The sequence below is a fragment of the Drosophila rhopaloa genome, unplaced genomic scaffold (genome assembly GCF_018152115.1).
Source record: "Drosophila rhopaloa isolate 14029-0021.01 unplaced genomic scaffold, ASM1815211v1 contig_167, whole genome shotgun sequence".
In the NCBI taxonomy this organism is placed as follows: Eukaryota; Metazoa; Arthropoda; class Insecta; order Diptera; family Drosophilidae; genus Drosophila; species Drosophila rhopaloa.
In genome coordinates, this window is record NW_025335047.1 from 2,193,060 (window position 1) to 2,211,625 (window position 18,566).

The 18,566-nt window shown below is 37.5% G+C and overlaps 7 protein-coding genes across 11 annotated transcripts; 4 read left to right on the forward strand and 3 right to left on the reverse strand.

The window, feature by feature from the left end:
- The first annotated feature begins 119 nt into the window (after positions 1-119).
- LOC108043280 (transmembrane emp24 domain-containing protein bai) lies at positions 120-1,345 on the forward strand. Its single transcript, XM_017121902.2, has 5 exons — positions 120-389; positions 453-573; positions 789-859; positions 922-1,048; positions 1,110-1,345. Exons 1-5 carry the CDS (start codon positions 210-212, stop codon positions 1,229-1,231), a joined length of 621 nt encoding a protein of 206 aa, XP_016977391.1. The 5' UTR covers positions 120-209; the 3' UTR covers positions 1,232-1,345.
- LOC108043279 (inositol polyphosphate-5-phosphatase A) lies at positions 1,337-6,087 on the reverse strand. 3 transcript variants are annotated; one of them, XM_017121899.1, is made up of 9 exons: positions 5,907-6,087; positions 5,477-5,707; positions 5,027-5,206; positions 4,787-4,959; positions 4,644-4,731; positions 4,434-4,589; positions 4,138-4,377; positions 3,538-3,574; positions 1,337-1,779 (listed from the first exon to the last, which is right to left on the reverse strand). In XM_017121899.1, the coding sequence occupies exons 1-9, from the start codon at positions 5,982-5,984 to the stop codon at positions 1,502-1,504; spliced, it is 1,461 nt and encodes a 486-aa protein (XP_016977388.1). In that variant the 5' UTR covers positions 5,985-6,087; the 3' UTR covers positions 1,337-1,501. The 3 variants fall into 3 exon arrangements, with proteins under 3 accessions (XP_016977388.1, XP_016977389.1, XP_044314527.1); XM_017121900.2 differs by lacking the exon at positions 3,538-3,574 and having other exon boundaries at positions 1,603-1,779; XM_044458592.1 differs by lacking the exon at positions 1,337-1,779 and having other exon boundaries at positions 1,955-3,574.
- Positions 6,088-7,266: 1,179 nt separating this feature from the next.
- LOC108043266 lies at positions 7,267-8,569 on the forward strand. The gene is made up of 3 exons (XM_017121880.2): positions 7,267-7,484; positions 7,844-8,320; positions 8,381-8,569. Exons 1-3 carry the CDS (start codon positions 7,373-7,375, stop codon positions 8,455-8,457), a joined length of 666 nt encoding a protein of 221 aa, XP_016977369.1. The 5' UTR covers positions 7,267-7,372; the 3' UTR covers positions 8,458-8,569.
- A 1,396-nt stretch (positions 8,570-9,965) lies between these two features.
- On the forward strand, positions 9,966-11,675 carry LOC108043272 (thioredoxin domain-containing protein). 2 transcript variants are annotated; one of them, XM_017121890.2, is made up of 5 exons: positions 9,966-10,171; positions 10,242-10,566; positions 10,643-10,804; positions 10,861-10,989; positions 11,490-11,675. In XM_017121890.2, exons 1-5 carry the CDS (start codon positions 10,039-10,041, stop codon positions 11,650-11,652), a joined length of 912 nt encoding a protein of 303 aa, XP_016977379.1. In that variant the 5' UTR covers positions 9,966-10,038; the 3' UTR covers positions 11,653-11,675. The 2 variants fall into 2 exon arrangements, with proteins under 2 accessions (XP_016977379.1, XP_016977380.1); XM_017121891.2 differs by lacking the exon at positions 11,490-11,675 and adding an exon at positions 11,078-11,106.
- A 578-nt stretch (positions 11,676-12,253) lies between these two features.
- On the forward strand, positions 12,254-14,825 carry LOC108043275. The gene is made up of 2 exons (XM_017121894.2): positions 12,254-13,498; positions 14,464-14,825. The coding sequence occupies exons 1-2, from the start codon at positions 13,148-13,150 to the stop codon at positions 14,614-14,616; spliced, it is 504 nt and encodes a 167-aa protein (XP_016977383.1). The 5' UTR covers positions 12,254-13,147; the 3' UTR covers positions 14,617-14,825.
- Positions 14,826-15,681: 856 nt separating this feature from the next.
- LOC108043274 lies at positions 15,682-16,840 on the reverse strand. Of its 2 annotated transcripts, XM_017121893.2 has the most exons (4): positions 16,732-16,840; positions 16,495-16,672; positions 16,150-16,296; positions 15,682-16,078 (listed from the first exon to the last, which is right to left on the reverse strand). In XM_017121893.2, the coding sequence occupies exons 2-4, from the start codon at positions 16,636-16,638 to the stop codon at positions 15,803-15,805; spliced, it is 567 nt and encodes a 188-aa protein (XP_016977382.1). In that variant the 5' UTR covers positions 16,639-16,672; positions 16,732-16,840; the 3' UTR covers positions 15,682-15,802. The 2 variants fall into 2 exon arrangements, with proteins under 2 accessions (XP_016977382.1, XP_044314537.1); XM_044458602.1 differs by having other exon boundaries at positions 16,495-16,764.
- An 18-nt stretch (positions 16,841-16,858) lies between these two features.
- Positions 16,859-18,369, reverse strand: LOC108042935 (transforming growth factor beta regulator 1). Its single transcript, XM_017121442.2, has 2 exons — positions 18,254-18,369; positions 16,859-18,103 (listed from the first exon to the last, which is right to left on the reverse strand). The coding sequence occupies exons 1-2, from the start codon at positions 18,314-18,316 to the stop codon at positions 17,345-17,347; spliced, it is 822 nt and encodes a 273-aa protein (XP_016976931.1). The 5' UTR covers positions 18,317-18,369; the 3' UTR covers positions 16,859-17,344.
- Between the last annotated feature and the right edge of the window lie 197 nt (positions 18,370-18,566).

Below are 18,566 nucleotides of genomic sequence, written 5' to 3' on the forward strand. Positions count from 1 at the left end.
AAATCTGTTTTAATGTCTAGCTCTGTTTTAAACTTTTTAATTGCTAAATTTTAAACAAGCTAGCTGCGGTATTTTTCCAACACTGATTATCAAACATACCAGGGCTGATCGACTATCGATATCGATACTAGCTCCCAGCTAGGAAGAAGAAGACAAGTAGCCACCTCATCTTTGTCAGCCGTAGATTTTATTAGATTTAAATTGTTGAGATGGCGAGGGCGGCTTTTATCGTGTGCCTTTTGATGGCCAGTGCCTGGAGCAGCAACGCCGTGATGTTCAAGCTGAACCCGAACACCCAGAAGTGCCTCAAGGAGGACATCCAAGCCAACCAACTGGTAATGGGCGAGTACGAGGTGTCCGACGTGCCCGGCCAAATCATCGACTACATAGTGAGTACTCTACTTGATGTATATATTTCCCCACGGATTTAACCCGGGCTTTGTGTCCTACAGGCTCGCGACACTAAGGGACACATCCTGGTGCAGAAGGAGCACATCACCAAGGGCAAATTCAGCTTCATGTCGGAAGTGTACGACGCCTACGAGATCTGCTTCACATCCAAAGTTCCTGCACGTAAGTCATGGGCTTTATAATGTTCATTACACAGGCTGACCTGAGCTTCACAGAAAATATCTGTACAAAATTATAATTAAATAATGACATCTATCATACACATACGAAGTGGACTGGATTCTAAAAACTCCTCTGCCAAAGTTGCAACATTTAATATTTAACTTTAAATTTCAAATTATAATTATAACATATAAAATTTTCCTATGATTTATCAGATCAACGCGGCGTTGTTCAGGAAGTATCGCTCCAAACGAAGAAGGGCGTGGAAACCAAAAGCTACGAAGGCGTAAGTACACTTTAATAGCCCTTTATCTTTCATATTTTATAAACCGATATTTTTCAACTCAGATTGGCGAAGCCTCCAAGCTGAAGCCATTGGAAGTGGATCTTAAGCGATTGGAGGACCTTTCTGACTCCATTGTTCGCGATTTCGTTCTCATGCGCAAGCGGGAAGAGGAAATGCGCGATACCAATGGTATGGTTTATACCTTAGTAACCAATAAGCCCATCTGATCTTTATTCTTATCCTTTCTCAGAGAAAACCAACAGCCGCGTCCTGTTCTTCAGCATCTTCAGTATGTGCTGCCTGCTCGGCTTGGCGACGTGGCAAGTTCTGTACCTCCGCAGATACTTCAAAGCCAAAAAACTCATCGAATAATCAGTCGCCTAGCAGTAGTCTTAATGCGTGTGTGGAACTGTGTTTAAATGCCTGGTTTAGAGTTCATCTTTCATCTTTTAAACGTTTTTCTGAAATAAATGCAACTACCACGTATGTATATTTTATTACTGCGACTGCTTCCCACATGTCTTGGCGGTGTGACAAATAAATAGCTCGTATTGGACGCGTTTAACATAACAGGTACATAACACAAAACCACACGGTACAAGTTATTGGCTCAGCTGGCATTAGTTGATAGATCTGAAGTTCTTAGACGGTTGTTTCCTTCAGCAGCATTGCGCTCTCTGTATCGAGTCCATCTCCCTTGATATCCAATGCCCCGGCTTCATCGGGGTCTTCCTTGCGGGGACTTGTGGTTGCTTTCTTCATCAAGATATAGCGCGATTTGGCCACGGAGCTGCTGTTTGATGCACTCGTATCCTCCACAACGGACTGTTCCATCCAGAGGCTGTCGTCGTTCAGCGCTTGATTCACCAAGTTCGCCAAGCTCTCCGGCAACTTCGAAATGCCGGTGGGATCCGCAGGGCCTACAAAAATACAAACATAAGATTACACGATTTATAGACACTATAAACTAGACTGCAAGCCCGACTCTCGAACCACAATACTTTATTTGGTCGGCTTGCAGCATTGGTATTAGGCGTAAAAAACTGAAAAAGATACAAAAAAATACAAATAAAAAGAAAAAGAAAAGAAGACAAGTGAGGTAAAAAACGTAGTTTATTTTCTTAAAGAAGACGAACACAGAATAAACAATATACATTTTAAAAACATAGATTCAAAGAAATATTTTAATACGGCCTTAAGCTGCTACTGCAAAAAGGAACAAAGTACATTAGATTGATATTCAATAAATTCTTAAAATGCGCTCAAAATACAAATTAAAACTGCAATACTTCAGCCTACATATTTACAATGATTCCAGAAGCTGTAATGTATTTACACTAAGTTAATTCAAAGATATCTTATGCATCTCGCCGCTTAAAGCCTTTGGGACAAGTTAAATTAAGACTATATATATTGTTTTATGTTTTTACACTCCGAATTGTATAATTTTGGAGAAAGATTCATGTAAAATAGTGAGTTTCAATAATGCAGATTTAAGAGATTTCAATTACTTAAGATAGCTGTATAAATAACAAACGATTCGTGTGATTAAAAAAATATTGAAACTAAGACTTAAACATAGCCGGTAACTTTTTGGTAAATCCACGCTGTTAAAAGCATGCAGATCGAAAGGAATCATTGAGTCCTTTATACTATATATTAGGCGTGAAATAAGTATCAAATAATGCATAGCGTTTTAGCAAGCGGGTTCTAAATTGCCTGCTGTAAAATACTTTTCTTAACAACGAAATATAAATCAAAATAACAACAAACTGGAATAAGTGGTTAGTTGATAGTACAACACGTAGGAATAACACTGGAGCTGCGTTTTGAGCGAGTTAGAGCAGCGTTTGGGGGGCAAACAGCGTCAACTTGATCAACATCACCCACCGCCGCCGGCTCGTCAACTGTGTCGTCCACGTCTTTGATGGATAAGCGCTTAAGGTTCTCTAGCCGGGACTTTAGCTGACCAGGAGTTACGGCGCCCCTGGGAGGTTTTTCAGCCAAAGGATTTGCCGCCTCTGGACATATATTCGATTCACCAGCTTTGCTCTCTGATATTCTGTCCGGCTCTAGTCTACGTTCTAGGGGACTGCGCGAACTGCTCGAGGTGGAGGTGCACGAGCTAGTAACCTCCGGATACGGCGAGTGCGACTCAGTGCTCTCCGGCGTGTAGGGATCTTCGTATTGTCGCTCAGAATCCGTGCTCAAATGCTGAGTATCTATTCGATTTATTATTATATCCTGCGTTAGCATCAGGCGCTTGGACAGCAGTTTATATCGGTGAGCCACGGGCTGCCTCTTGATTATGTTCCGGCACATGGGGCAGATGGCTTCGCCAGTTAGGCCGCTATCGTCGAACTGCAGCAGACTATTACTAGAAAGGTGTGCGCACAAGCACATGCAGATGTTATCGGAATCAATTATGTTAATACTAATATTCGGAAAGTTTGAGGAAGGCGATTTGCTCGCCTCCTCGTCTTGACTAATTTTCAGAGAATTGTACATATTGCGAGCCTCCGTCTCATTAATCAACTTTGAATTGGTGGCTATATCCTCAAAGAGCTTATTGGAATAGGGACAATATTTCAGTTTGACTGCGGGCAGAGGTGATGTTGAGATATTGTTGGGTTTGGCGTAAGTATTCGTGTAGTTGCAATCACAAGATCTATAAGTACCTTTGTTTGGTTTAAGACGGACAGTTAAGTAAACAGGCTACATGACAAAAAAGAAGAGATAATAATTATTAGACCGATTGAAATACAAAATGCCATTAGAAATGGTATATACATATGAGAGTCCTATAGCTATCCGCTTTTCAAATTCGATACTATGAAATTATAAACTTTAAACTAACTAACTTCGATGCACCGAAGTCTTTAAATATCCTTGCAAATTGATCTGAAATTGTAAAGTAGTGATTTCACAAAAAGTACTTGATACTTTCCTAGTTGTGGGGTTGTGGTTTGCTAGTTTGAATATATTTTATATATTATATTTTATATATTTTACATAGAGGATATAGTTAGCGCACTACAAGTGAACTGAGCGACATCATGCCGAGAGAAAACATAGTTGGTTAGGGATTGAAGCAGAATTAGGAACAGCCTGTTCATGTAAGACATTCGGAAACAATATGAAGCCTCTAATAGCGAAGGGCAAGAATATTTATCAAAAGTGGTGCAAATTAAAGAACAATCGGAATTTGTAAGTAATTTTAGATTGCTCCTGTAGTTATAGAAAGGAAAACTAGTTTGAAGCTCTTAATGTAACATTACCTTGTGGTCGCCCATGCAGACAGCTTCACCGATCATTCCGTATGTCCAATCATCGCTACGAATAATCTCTTGGACTTGGGGACTCATCAGAATCCGATCACACCAAGCCGGACAGCGAGTGGACATATAGTCGGTGGGCATTTCTGGGTCTTCTTCGAACGGATAAGACGGAACGAACATAATGGGATATTCGACTAGGATGTCTTTAAGTGGCTCCAGCTCTCTGTCAAATTTCTTGAGCTAAACAAATGCATAAATTGGTGATTAAGTTTTATGTAATTTGAATATATACTTACCCAGTCTTCTTTAAATTTGAGTTGATGGTCGGCATGACTAAATTCTTTTTTTCCAACGGTAAGAACGTTGTTTCCAGTTGAGTTGCGATAATGAATCTTATCATTTTCATTTTTAACATTTTGAACGCGATGAGGAGTCAGGTTTTCAGTTAATTCCTATTAGAACATGTTAATATAATCTCTTTTTGATAATTCAGATGGTAAACTTACTTTCACAACTCCTTCGGTGTCACATCTAAAATTAAAATCCCCAAAGACGAAAAAGGGCACAGTGCCATTCTGCTCGTCCAAATGGAACCTGTTTTGGGTCTAATAAGTAAGGATTGATTTCAGATAACTAAAATGCAAATTACCTTTCAATAGTATGAACTAAGGCTCTTCTCCGTGTCTTGCAATAAACAGAAGGAAAATTCTCGCATGCAGCCAAATTGGATGCATCATGGAATAAGTGAATGTTGACTAGATCGATGACTGTGCCATTGATTTCCCATCGTGTTCGCATAAAACCTTTTCGGGACCATTTACACTAAAGTAATATATACAAAATCTATTAATATTCAATAATATCAGTTAATAACATGTTTTAAACTTACTTCCGGAAAGAAATGCTGTGGAAATTTAGACTTTTCCTTGGTGGCAATAGTTTCAATATTTCCGGAATAGATATGTTTATCTTTAGTATCTTGAAGACTTTCCTCCCAATTGTGGGTTAGGAAATTCCATATTTTTAAAGAAGCAACATCCTGATGGACAAAGTAAAGACTTCCAAGAGCCTGCAAAACGATGAATTGAAATAAAAAATATTATTTTATTGAAAAGAGCTTTGGCAGTACCATATTATGGTATACCTATATAACTTATCATAAACCACAAAACCATACTATCCTATTAATGTGGTTTCTTGAAATTATATGAAGATTAAATATAGAGATATGTATGTATATTGTGTTATACTTTTAAATATTTTTGGAATACGGAGAGCTACATAGCTTATCCAAGCTGTTTTTGATGCTCCGATGAACCTGGAAACATGATTCACTCACCGTGAAATGCTCGGCTGACTTGAAGTCTTCGTCCATGAAGATGTGTACGCAGGTGAAGTCGGCCAGTTCGGGGGAATCGCAGAGGCATTTGATGAACTCCTGGACGTACTCCATAGACTTTTCGTAGGTCTTTCCGCCCACTTCCTGGAGATGGAGGGCCAGGAATTTGGGCTGAACGATGGATATCTTTGCGAGGAATTCGTGGAGCCATAGCTGCAGAAGCCTCTCCGGCTGAAAGGTCGATTGGAAATTCGATTATTGGGGGCGGGTGTACGGACTATCAATTTGTTTGGGAACACGGATTCGCATATACATATCTATGTCAGTGGGTCCATACATAAATATGCGTATTTACGCATTGTGTATGTATGGACCGTATAAACATGTATACTCCCTAGCCCTATGGACATTTCTATGCAGCTCTACGTACGTCCTCGAACAAGCTGCCAACGTTCGCCGTGACCAGAAATATATCCGTGCTGGACCCGTCTTCCTGTGCTGAGTCCATTTTATCCTGCCTTCGCCTGCGATGCAACAATTTTATTCACTTTTATCAGCGTTCCAGTTGAAAATGTAAATACTAATTGAGTCAAGAAGCGCAGTGTGACCGTACAGCCTGGCATAAACTAGGCCATATCGAAAAGCTGCTGCGGAGTGACCGTTTTTTTTGAGGGCTTGTCTATGTTTCAAATTTGAATCCACTTCATATAAAAAAACTATCTTTTATATTTGTAATAACAAATTAAAAAACAAATTTTAGCACTTCAATTTAAAATATAATTTACCATTTAGTTATGTTTAAGGTTTTGAAATTCAAAAGAACCTCCCAGTAAAGTGTCAACAATTCAGATTAGGGCACTTCCGCTTCTGATTGGGACTACAAATAATCTTGTTCAAATATTAATAAACGAAAAATTTAAGTACTAACTAAAACTATTTTTTTGGTCCATCGATATCATTGAGATACGTTTAAAAACCCCTTTAAGAGTATACTTGAAGATCCCTTTCAATAAATCAGCCGAAGTCAAATATTTGAGTTAAACTTTTTAATCTGCTTATGCTCCAGTTATATGATCATATGAATTGTTTATTGTGATTGTAGTCCCGAATCCATTCAAATAACATTATTTAAAATTTAGTTAGTTACTTTCCAGTGTAGCTTATAATTTAGTTAGCAGTTTTTCAGTGTACCTACAATTAAATATGAATAAATGCATTCCGGAATTAAAAATTCAAGCTATGTGGTGCCCCATTAACCAAGTTGAAGATCCGTCGTCTTCATTATGAGCATATCCGCCGGGGTAAAACTATTAATTACTACGGTACATACTCACTATATTATATTGCCAACATATTTGCTTTTAATTTAATAGATTCATTGGGATAAACTCCAAAGGCTCGCAATGTATTACATTACATTAAAATATTATCAATTTATGTCACTTATGCAAATCGCTTGTTCCCACAAAACAAGTTTAGGAATTTGTCAAAAAAGTGGTCAAAAACGCAAACCTGCAGATATTGGCGGTTGCTATTTTGAGGCTTTTTGAAAGTTAGGTAGTGAAAGTTGTATTGAACTTTTTGCCTCTGTTTCGAAATCTCCAACACAATCCAAGCGATTGCACGTAGCATGAATACTGAACAGCACGTGAGACGGTAGCCACATTTCTTGCAAGAATACACAAGTGATACGTATATATACATATGCCCTATAGGGGCCAAAACCTTTCGGGGGAAACGCAACGGCAGTTATAAATACTTGCACATACTTTGGCCAGATATTTTCTTTACAACAAGGCATTCGGTTCGAAATTTATAAAGAGGAGAACGGCAAGAAAATCGTTTATTGTATTTTTAGGAACCGTTTAACTCATATCTTACCGCGATCGAAAAAAAATGCGTAATAAATACCTTGCCGTTCTTATATGCGCTTCCTGCATTTGTGTTTGCACCGCGGTTCCGGACAGCTATAATGGCGATATCCAGAACTCGAATTCACTGGATTTCGGTGCGTGAATTTACAAAAGGATATACCGAAAATAAGACAACTTAAAAAGGACGATCATGAAATGAAACAACTAATACCATTTGAAACATATTTTCCAAAGTGAACTTAAAAATAAACGTTCTGATATTTAAGGATAATCATAAATCTAAGTAAACCCACAACCTGTGAAAAAAAACTAATTCTGAAATATGCTCCTGTAATTTTATTGATGAGTGATAGACAAAAGCCAGGAGGGATTTATCAAAAAGTTTAACAAACCCGCTATGTAAAGTCGATTTAATGTGTAAACCTTTTAAGTGAAACTAACAGAATATCCTTTTCAGCCAGGAGTTTTAATTCATTTATTTTATATTTATTAGGCAACGATAGCGGGGGCTATCAGTATAGCTCCCCACCCAACAACAACTACCTACCTCCAGCAACCCCCGCACCAGAGTACCTGCCTCCCCCGAATAACGGATATCAATACAATCCGCCTCCAAACAACAACTACCTACCGCCTCCGAACAACAACTATCTACCACCTGTACCTGAATATGGACCGCCTCCTGGTTATCCTGTGTATGGCCCACCTCCTCCATTCTATAAGCCAGCTCCTCCTATGCCCTACCATTCGCACGAATCTTTTCTGGAGAAACTGAAGTCCAAGATCAACCTATATACGCTTGGAAAGATATTGTTAAAGCTCTTGATATTCAAGAAAATTGTCAAGTTTATCGGCTTGATTTTCCTGCTTTTGGTTTTGCCAAAGCTTAAAAATATTTTTAAGGAGGATATGATGTCGGGATCTGGTGAAAGCGATGGAATGGAAAGTAAATTTGTAGAAACAGACAAAGGTGAGGTATTTCAGAGGACTGTTTAAGCTGAAAATAATATATGCTTTTCTTGCTTTTCAGATAAATTAGCTCAACAAATTGAAGATCTTTACGATTTTGTAATAAGTTCTATTGAAAATTTTGAAGGAGGAAGGTAAAAGACGGATACCAAAAGTAGTTAAAAATGTATTATTACGAATTGTATTACATGCACATTTGATTATTTATTTGTTAAAATTGTTCTTTTAAATAAAATGTATCTATAAAATACGCTTCTTAGCAGAAAAGTTATTTAATACCAGCACTTCTAAGCTTGTGGATTAATTCTTTAAAATTCTGTGTTTTAAACTTGGTTTTTATTTTGGGGTCGATTTTTCGTAATTTTTATGACCGTTCCAAATTTCCGAAAAATGGCTTTGCAGAAAAAAGACCTAAAACCTGCAGTTCTCAGCCCATAACTTTTCTTACAGACATCCGATTTCAAAGTGGGATACTTCTAAATGATTGTGGTTAATCCTCTAAAAATCTGTGTTTTCAACTTGGTTTGCACTTTTTGGTCGATTTTTCGTCATTTTTATAGTGTTACCCCTTTCCAAATTTTCGAAAAATGGCTTTGCAGAAAAGTGACCTAAAACCTGCACTTCCCATCCCATAACATTTCTTACAGACATCCGATTTCAAAGTGGCATACCTCAAAATGATTGTGATTTAATTCTCTAAAAATCTGCGTTTTCAGTTTGTTTTGTATTTTGGAGTCGATTTTCCTTCATTTTAATGATGTTACCCCTTTCCAAATTTACGAAAAATGGCTCTGCAGAAAAATGACCTAAAACCTGCAGTTCTAAGCCCATAACTTTTCTTACAGACATCCGATTTCAAAGTGGGATACTTCTAAATGATTGTGGTTGAATTCTCTAAAAAACTGCATACTCAGTTTGGTTTGTATTTTTGGGTCGATTTTTCATCATTTTTATAATGTTACCCCTTTCCAAATTTTCGAAAAATGGCTTTGCAAAAAAATTACCCAAAACCTGCAGTTCTCAGCCCATAACTTTTCGTACAGACATCCGATTTCAAAGTGGCATATCTCTAAATGATTGTGGTTTACTCCTCTAAAAAACTGCGTTCTCAACTTGGTTTGTATTTTTTGGTCGATTTTTCGTCATTTTTACAGTGTTACCCCTTTCCAAATTTTCGAAAAATGGCTTTGCAGAAAAATGACCCAAAACCTGCACTTCTCAGCCCATAACTTTTCTTACAGACATCCGATTTCAAAGTGGCATACCTCTAAATGATTGTGGTTTAATCCTCTAAAAAACTGTGTTCTCAACTTGGTTTGTATTTTGGGGTTGATTTTTCAACATTTTTATAGTGTTACCTCTTTCCAAATTTTCGAAAAATGGCTTTTGCAGAAAAGTGACCTAAAACTTGCACTTCTCAGCCCATAACTTTTCTTAAAGACATCTTAAAAAATTTAAAAAAATGTATTTACAAAAATTTGGGTTTCTTTTTTACTAAATTGGCAGCAGAAGCTAACGAGTTGTACAGAAAAGTAATTTTTTTTTCACGTTTTGTGTACCTCCGAACTCACCTAGGTACAAAAGCGTCTCATCACTGTGTGCGATACATTTTGAGAAATATCGATAGCCGGGCTCACTTACTTTCCACACTAAAAGTTTCAATCAAATCTGCTTACTGCCACTGATCGATGATCATCTCCGCTCCTCCACAGCAAGATAATGCTGCAGTTTATATTCGTTGTAATTATAGGTCTAAGTCTGGGAAATGCTGCAGCCCAGGATTTGCGACGTGTGGACGACACTGAGTTAATTCAGCTTCTCACCGGCAACAGTAATGTGGTCGTCCTATTCAGTAAGTATATATATGTGCATATATGGAAATCCAGCTTACGTGGACTATTAAACAAACTATTATTAAATAGACAAAAACAATTGCCAGCGCTGTTTGGAGTACGAGAATGTGGTCACTAAGATACACCCACAACTGGAGGAGACTCTGTCTGCCGTTGTGGTGCAGTCGGTGGACGGTAACCTGGTTTCCATCTACGACCCGAGCAAGGAACCGGCTCTGGTATTTTTCAGGCGAGGAATACCCATCCTCTACCACGGCGAAGTCAACGATGACGAAATCCTAGACTTCTTCAATGACAATTTGGAGCCAGCGGTCAAAGAGCTTTCCGACGACAACTTCGAGCACCTGACTCAGGCCTCATCGGGGGCCACGACCGGGGACTGGTTTGTCTTCTTGTAAGCTAAGCAATATTAGTCATGCGTTGAGGTCGGCTCAGTCGTTTAAAACATGTATTCCTACACCCACTTCTAGCTATTCCGCCGAGTGTACCGTCTGTCAGCGTCTTTATGCCGTCTGGGAATCTGTGGGTGGAAAGCTGAAGCGAAAGTTGAATATTGCCCGAATGAACAGCTTGGAGTCGGGATCTTCAACCGCTAAGAGGCTGGGAGCTTTGGAATCGCCGGCTTTTATTTTGTACGTTCCTATAGATTTATTTATATCAAAGCATATATTAAAGTTAGCAATTTTAGCTTGCGGCAGGGAAAGATGTACCGGTACTTGGCCAAGCAATACAGTCCCGAGGCCTTTGTCCAGTTTGCTGAGAAGGGATACTTAACCCAGAGCCATCCACAGCCAGTGCCAGAAATACCCAGTGCCGTGTAAGTATCCTTTAGGCTTAGCTATCCTTTGAAAATCTGTTTCGATCAAATATTAAACTCAAAGTCGATTATTATGACCTTTTTATAGGGATTTGTGAGAAACTGATACATGTCTTAGTAAGTGAGCCAAGATAAACCTTTTTAAACCCATTAATGAGTTCAAACTAATTGTTTAAATAAATATTACTATTTAATTTAACAAATAATGAATTTAGTCCCAGGTGCAAGGTGGCATATAACGTCAGTTAGAGACTTGATTTTACTATTGAGCATTAAAATGCTTAATATTACTGCATTGATTAATATCAAAACAAATATTAATTGTAACCGTTGTATAATATCCATAATCGTTATTTTGTACATAAGCCTTTTTATAATAATCAATATTACCCTGGTTTATAGAGTTCCTGGTTTGAGAAGATCGAATTTAATACAACTAGAAATATGTTCATAATTATTAATATTAAAATAATTGATTATACATTTTTCGTGTTTTTCAGAAACGATTTATTGGGCCCACTCCAAAGTTATTTCAAACTTGAAAATACAACATCGTTGGCGACTTTAGGAATTTTCGCATTGGTTGCAGTTTTTTATCTCACAAAAAAGCTAGCTAAAATATTTAGCTCAGACCCAGTGAAAACGAAAAATAAATCTAAATAAAATTAATATTATTACTAAACACATGTAAATGGTGTTTTAAATCAAAAAATGGAATGAGAATGTTTTCTATAATCATCATCAAGGCAGAGAAAAATCACAAATACCCCTTAACTCATAAACAAAATAAACAACTTCTAAATTTAAATAATTGCAAACGAAAGGTGAGCGGGAAATATCAAAAACTGCAATTCCTAACGCCACACAAACTGCCAGCTCTGCCGTGGAATAGTGGAATCGAAACATGCAGATACTTAATATCGCAAAAGATCCATTGTTCATTTGTATCGCAAACAGTACCTACACAATCTTTTAATTGCTTTCAATTAATTAGCGTGCCAACAAACAAAAATATTTAGAGCGGGACTGGTGCCACCCAGTTACCATCTGAGTTCACAGGCTAACTCATCAGCTGGCAATCTAGCCAATTACTTAAGTGCGATGATAGTTTGGCGTGGAACACTTAGATTGAAGAATCCTCTCGTTTCCTAAAACGTAATTTTCGCGATCGTTCCCCCTGGTTTTTGGAAATTTCTGCAGTCGTTAGCGGTTTCCCGGGAATTATTTTATCTTGGGTAAATCACTCAAAACCCGCTATTTATATTCACTTCATACATACTAAAAGTCAGTTGACGTCAGAAGGTCTTGAAAAAAGAGCGAGGAGTGCACATACGACTGGCATACGAATGTATATACCTCTATATATTTATATGTCGAATATGGTGTAGGGAGAATACAGAGAGCGGGAGAGAGATCAAGAGAGCACATTCACATTCGACTTTCGTTGATATTTTGGCTGTATTGTGTTTTATTTTGCTGTAGTCAAGCGCACATGAGTCAGATTAATATTTTGCTTTTGTTCAGTTCATTTCGATTCAGATACTCAAACCGAACTGAAGTCAAAATCACTAATGTGCGTACTTACGTGTAAAGCAGTTGAAAAAAATGTGCAAACATACTACCATATGTATGTGGTGAAGAGTGCCAGCATTAATCGCTATTTTCCCCTGCACGACGACTAGAAAATACTCGACTAGTAGTGAAAAACCAAAAGCAAAATTGATATTGTGTAAGTTGTATCTAGCATTGAAAAGATGAAAAGTGTCATTCCTATAAATACACCTCCTCGGGAAGGAAAGTCGCAATAATAAAGGCACAATAAAGGAACCGAACCCCCACTTTGGACGAGCTAAAAAGTATAGTGCGCAGCCCATCATGACTAACTCACCACCCAAAAGGCCAGCCCATGTACAGAAAATCGATATTCTAGTCGCGCTGTAACGTTGGGTAGCGCCTACCTGAGTAAAACAGACAGGCGAGACATTAGTAGTATACCGAAACCTCTTCCGCAAATGGTCGACATATCTGCTATAGCTATACATATCATATAGCCCCGAAAACTACATATACCATCTGTGATACGCGTGTACCTAAACCTAAACAGTTTCCGAAATGAACTAACTTTGCTCCGATCGAGGGTATCTCTGGGAAACTAACCATGCGTCTTGTCCGCAGTAAATGTTGTCAACGTGATGTATCTGTATCCGACTATCTGAGCACCCCGCGTCCATCGTCTGAAGTCCACACCAAAAATATATTTACGCGCTACTGGGACGACCACATAAAAATGAAGGAGTCTAGCGAATCCAGGGGCAAGTCCTCCTCATCATCATCATCATCACCACCTGCCAAACAAACCCAGAGCGTTACGTTCGTTAGGAGTACGGGGACCAGTAATGCACCAGCTGTTTGCGACGGGAATGGAAACGGAATTGGAAATTCGACCCAAACCGAATGGACATTTCCCCCAAAAGCGCCCACTCCGCATATCTACAATTGCCTGAGTCCCGTAAGTCCACACAGAAAAAATATATATACGATTATATGGTAAATTTAAGCAAGACCTGAACCCATGTAGAATTCGTCTAGATTTAACTGATACTTTAAAAAACATTTGAGTATGAAATCCATATAAGCTGATAAAATTATTGAACATTTGTTTTTTTTCTGCTTCGCAAACATTATTCTTTTACAATAGACACCCACAACTTGCGAATGGCACATGTTTCCCCGTCGGTGCAGATTACCATGACGTAACGATTATTAGATACCCCACGGGTGACCATTTATATAGTATATATAGTTCCTAGTCTTTGTGTGCTCGTGTGTTGGCGGAAGATAAAGAGGAAACAAATTATTTGCACTTCAGCAATTGCCGCCTAAATCATTAGTATGTATGGAAGTATGAACAGACATACGGACAATTGGCAGTGTATTTTAGGCATTCAACGGAGCGCATTAATCAATGATTAATGATAGATCTATTTTAGGAAATAATTTTAGCGATAAGATTAAGATCGCACATACATATGTACATACATACACGGGTCAACAGCAGGAGTTTAAAAATCTTGAAGTGTAAAGATCAAAAAACTTAAAGGAAGGGCTAAATCAGTTTGGTATGCCATTTCCTGCTTTCACTTGCACCTTTGTTGTATAGCAGTAATATTAATAAATCAGAAAAGGCTTTCAAAGTAATATATACCTAATTTATGAAACCTGGGTTATAATTACTCTACAAAAATAACTTCACAACACATTCTAAAAATTCAAATTTACGGAAAAGCCGAGACGTAGCTGCTGTCTTAGCCACAATGAGCAAAGCAAAGAAACCCAAAGTATGATTAATATAAACCATATATCTTAGCTTGTGCAATTAACAAGAACTGAATATAATTAAATGATGATTATTTTATTTCACTAGTTATTATTATACATATTACTAAAACATTTTAAAAATTTTCCTTCTTTTAGGACATGATGGCCTCAAGTGATAAAAGCAGCTTTAAAGGATTTCGCAAGCAATTTAGTGGAAGATTTAAGCGCTTAGTTACTCGAAAAGTGGAACACACTCCAGTGATACCTCCAGAATTGAAGCCGCAACTAAAAACAATATACGTTTACTAACTTAAGATGTAACGACAATTGCAAGCACAAGTGTTTTCCCCATTATATAGGAACACCCACCACTGTGTGCTTATATATGGCAGGAAACATTAGTGATAGGAAAAGCAAGATAAACTAAGTTATCATAATACCATTCTGATTGACAATTTTAAGTATTCAGCGATTCGTGCGTATTGTTAGGCTCAATAAAAAGAACATTTCATAAGACAGACAAGGTTTTAATGAATTTGGCACGGGACTTATGGGGCTCTAAAAACATATCATAATTCAATTCTATGTAATTGCTTTTATCTAAGCATGTTCAAATAAGAATTCCCTATGTTACCATGTCCCTCAATTGTGATTAAAGTTGTATTTTAATAAATTACCCGTACAAATAATTTAAATATGGAGTGCCTTTAGGTATGTAAAACCTCCAGTGGAATGGACAAAATGAATGCTCACCTTTTTCTAGACTTGCAGTCCACCTGAAAAATTGTATTTTGGTTGGTGTTTGCAAAACCAAAATATATTGGGAAGCACACGTCTCTTACAATCGTCGGATGAATGTGCTCAGCTGTCGAAAGAAGCACATCTTTGTTGCAACTCCGAGCAATCGGTTAATTGAAGAAGTAGTATAAAATATAAATGTACGATGCAGACTTTCTGCTATCATGCCAAAAGAATGTAGCCACTAAAAAAGTGGCACGATAAGATTAAGGTAAACAAAGTGGATATGCCACGTTGAGCGATTGCGCGGAATGTGTATTTTGGACAACATTTTTGGCCACTGCCTTGGATCGATTTTGCGACTTTTCAGGGACTGCAAAAATACCTATTCTTATTTTTGGTTCTTAACAAATAATAATTAATAAATAAAATAAATAAATGTTTTGCATGCGAAAGTGTATTTTGGACATCGTTTCAGCTACTTAATATGACCTATCTAAAAGTGAGTTGTAGAGCTTCTTGGTAATACAAGAACCGAGTGATAGAAGCTCTATGAGGAGAGTTCCGCAGAAAACTAGCTTATACTTATTTATCGCCGTGTTATTTTATGGCTTAGGTATTCCAAATTACATGGTATTTAAATAAAATGCTTATTTTATTCCAATCTAAACGTACATACACACAGTCGCGTCTATATATACATACATACTCGTATATATAATTCCACCGACCAGAATCGAGGCTAACAGTCATTAATCTACGTGAGTTCTTGGGTGGTGCTGCCTGTGCTTCCTGTGCTGCTGCCAGTCTCTTTTGGGTCTCTATTGCTGGGCCCAGCACCACTTTCATCATGGCTTTCGCTGTTTGGGTTTGGTTTGGGCACTACAGTCTCTGTTGACATGGGGGATTCCTCCTGGTTCTGCTGGGCAGTAGTTTCGCTTTCGGTTTGGGCATTCCCAGTTGACTCGTTAGGGGCAGCCCCTTGATCCTCCTCATCCGAACACTCCACGCTGGAAATTGAGGGATTTCTCTCCTGCAAAATTATTAAGGGATGGACCAGTAAGGATGGTACATATTCCTCTTATTAAGACCATTTAGACTCACCATTTCTCTGCGAGATTTGTGCTTAAAGTATTTAATCTTTCGCTCCTCCCGCATTCGTGTCAGTCGCATTAGCAGCGAATAATGTTGCTCCACGCGATGTAAACATGTTTTGCAAATGGTTTTTGGCAATGGATCAGTCGGAGATATCTGGTACAATGAATAAATACATGACAAATCAATAAATATACCTCTTTATTCGTTCATAGATAAAACTATCGGGGGACTCCATTGCAATGGCTGCTTTTGGAAACACGCAAGCATAGACAACCCTATTCTTATAACGCCTGCATTTCCCTATCATCTTACACTCAGTAATTCTCACGGTTATTGGTAGGTAATACTCACTGTTATTGGTAGGTAACCATTGATTTTCTCAACAAGACACAAACGCTGGCCATGATCACTATAAATATGAATTACTGTTCGGTGCATCTCGGAACAGAGTCGGCATAGAAACCCAGATATACACGCCTTTTCGATGCTCCCCATCTCGACCGATTCTTATAGATCGTTATATCCTTAGCTGTTAATGCAATGTCAGTTAATTCGAAAAACAACTTTCCCAAAATATTGTATTAATACTTTCAAGATATGCGTTGTGTACATATGTTTCTAGCCAAGGGTTGTATTTCCGATTATTGCAGCAGGTTGCCAACTTGATTTTGGATTTTCCATAGACAACTCGATAGTTCACAACAATAAAATAACTGCACTTTTCCTTCCATTTAAAAAGACCACGAATGCACTTTCTTTCATTTAAGGGAAATCATACGAGTTTAAATACAATCAACCCTGTGAAATAAGAACGGGAAAATATAATTTGCAAATTAATTCAATAATTTTTGTAACTTCACTTCGTCAAAAGCGTATAATTTAAAATTGGTTCTTGAACAAATAAACTTTATTTAATATTAATAAGAACTCTTATTACATACACGATTATTTTCGTTAAAATGTACGAGATATTTTTTAATAAGAGAAACCAAGTAAAATGGGAAATTATTGCAAAAGTTGTAAACTGAAACATGAGTAATGGTGTTGAAACGAAAATACATTTGTTTTGGGTAGGTTTTTAATCTTGAATTTATTACCTTAGCCCTATTAAAAACTAAGTATAGTATATTTTTTATTCAATCAACTTATAAACTAATGTATCCAGGAAAGTTTTATAATAAAGGCAATCTAAAATTACTTATCAAGATAAAAACCCTTGAAGTGTCTCGAACGATAAAGAGGCGCTATTCAAAGACTGAATATTCTGCACAGCAAAGCCTTTGAAATTTGTGCATTGATGAAAACCAGGATCCATCATAAGAAGCGATTGGGTTTTCTGGTTCGACAAGCCAAAGAAAACCTCTCCTTGGACATCAAAAAGTATTTTTATTTTTACACTGGGAGATTTCTGAATGGAGTTCAAAAGTTCCAAGTGACAGGTGTTGGCACTTTCTCCGAAGAATACTCCATCCAAATCATTATCGGGTATTATTTGAAATTGGGGAATCCCAGCGTTATTCAAAATTTTACAAGTGAATACACACTTTTTACGTGGGTCTTTGGGATGAGCGTAAATTCGAGTGGCCACGTATCCCACTGGATATATCCAATTCTCAGTGTGGAAATTTGGATTAACTGATATAATCTCACCCAGAGAGTGCAGTAATACATTATTCAGATTCATCGGAAACATGGGCTTCTTTTTTCTTATAATGGTTACGTTTTTCGGTTTATCTTCGCTTTGTTTTTTTGGCAAAACAACCGGTTTGTTTCTCTTTATGCCTCCAAAAGCTGATTCTGCGGACTCGACTTTTCCGTTGGAAATACTGGCACGTCCATTATTAGATTTTTCCAGGCCCTCGTGGAACATTAGCCGTTCTATTAGATATAGCCGTTGGGATCGGGTGACAGATAACTCGGCTTGAAGGCGGCAAATCTCATCGGTGAGAGAAGCGTTCTCCTAAAACGGGGTTCCATTTGTTAATAAAACGTATAATATAACATAAAACAAAGAAAATATATGTGTTTATGTGTGTTAGGATCTTTAGTTTTCCACCAAACACCAAACGTTCCCAAATACACACATGTTTCAAAAATTTCGGCATCTTACCAGCAGATAACTCTTGACGGATTGTTTTAAGCTCTCGTACCGCCGCTTGTATTTTAAATTCATGATATTTTAATTTATAAAATTAGCAAAAACCAAAGATACGATGCAGATTGTTGTTATTGTCGTGGGTTTGTTTTGGTTATCGGAATGAAGGGTTGCAATTTTTAAAATATCGAAATTGCGGTATTCAATAGTTTTTATAACAGGTATTTTAAATACCGAAATTATAAACAAAACAATTCTAATCTTATCTTATTTTAATAGCTATAAATAGAACTGTAAAGTTGGCAATAGAATTAAGTCGTATACTTAA

Excerpts from the sequence above, each read along its gene's own strand:
- LOC108043280 (XM_017121902.2), top strand. The coding sequence starts at position 210 with ATGGCGAGGGCGGCTTTTATCGTGTGCCTTTTGATGGCCAGTGCCTGG. Across the intron at positions 390-452 it reads GCCAAATCATCGACTACATA|GCTCGCGACACTAAGGGACA; the intron begins GTGAGTACTCTA and ends TGTGTCCTACAG. Across the intron at positions 574-788 it reads CACATCCAAAGTTCCTGCAC|ATCAACGCGGCGTTGTTCAG; the intron begins GTAAGTCATGGG and ends ATGATTTATCAG.
- LOC108043279 (XM_044458592.1), bottom strand. The coding sequence starts at position 5,984 with ATGGACTCAGCACAGGAAGACGGGTCCAGCACGGATATATTTCTGGTC. Across the intron at positions 5,207-5,476 it reads AGTCAGCCGAGCATTTCACG|GCTCTTGGAAGTCTTTACTT; the intron begins GTGAGTGAATCA and ends ATCGTTTTGCAG. Across the intron at positions 3,575-4,137 it reads TCTGCATGGGCGACCACAAG|CCTGTTTACTTAACTGTCCG; the intron begins GTAATGTTACAT and ends TTTGTCATGTAG.
- LOC108043266 (XM_017121880.2), top strand. The coding sequence starts at position 7,373 with ATGCGTAATAAATACCTTGCCGTTCTTATATGCGCTTCCTGCATTTGT. Across the intron at positions 7,485-7,843 it reads CTCGAATTCACTGGATTTCG|GCAACGATAGCGGGGGCTAT; the intron begins GTGCGTGAATTT and ends TATATTTATTAG. Across the intron at positions 8,321-8,380 it reads ATTTGTAGAAACAGACAAAG|ATAAATTAGCTCAACAAATT; the intron begins GTGAGGTATTTC and ends CTTGCTTTTCAG.
- LOC108043272 (XM_017121890.2), top strand. The coding sequence starts at position 10,039 with ATGCTGCAGTTTATATTCGTTGTAATTATAGGTCTAAGTCTGGGAAAT. Across the intron at positions 10,172-10,241 it reads TAATGTGGTCGTCCTATTCA|ACAAAAACAATTGCCAGCGC; the intron begins GTAAGTATATAT and ends ATTATTAAATAG. Across the intron at positions 10,990-11,489 it reads CCAGAAATACCCAGTGCCGT|AAACGATTTATTGGGCCCAC; the intron begins GTAAGTATCCTT and ends CGTGTTTTTCAG.
- LOC108043275 (XM_017121894.2), top strand. The coding sequence starts at position 13,148 with ATGCGTCTTGTCCGCAGTAAATGTTGTCAACGTGATGTATCTGTATCC. Across the intron at positions 13,499-14,463 it reads TCTACAATTGCCTGAGTCCC|GACATGATGGCCTCAAGTGA; the intron begins GTAAGTCCACAC and ends TCCTTCTTTTAG.
- LOC108043274 (XM_017121893.2), bottom strand. The coding sequence starts at position 16,638 with ATGGGGAGCATCGAAAAGGCGTGTATATCTGGGTTTCTATGCCGACTC. Across the intron at positions 16,297-16,494 it reads ATGGTTACCTACCAATAACA|ATATCTCCGACTGATCCATT; the intron begins GTGAGTATTACC and ends TCATTGTACCAG. Across the intron at positions 16,079-16,149 it reads ACAAATCTCGCAGAGAAATG|GAGAGAAATCCCTCAATTTC; the intron begins GTGAGTCTAAAT and ends ATAATTTTGCAG.
- LOC108042935 (XM_017121442.2), bottom strand. The coding sequence starts at position 18,316 with ATGAATTTAAAATACAAGCGGCGGTACGAGAGCTTAAAACAATCCGTC. Across the intron at positions 18,104-18,253 it reads CCGTCAAGAGTTATCTGCTG|GAGAACGCTTCTCTCACCGA; the intron begins GTAAGATGCCGA and ends ACCCCGTTTTAG.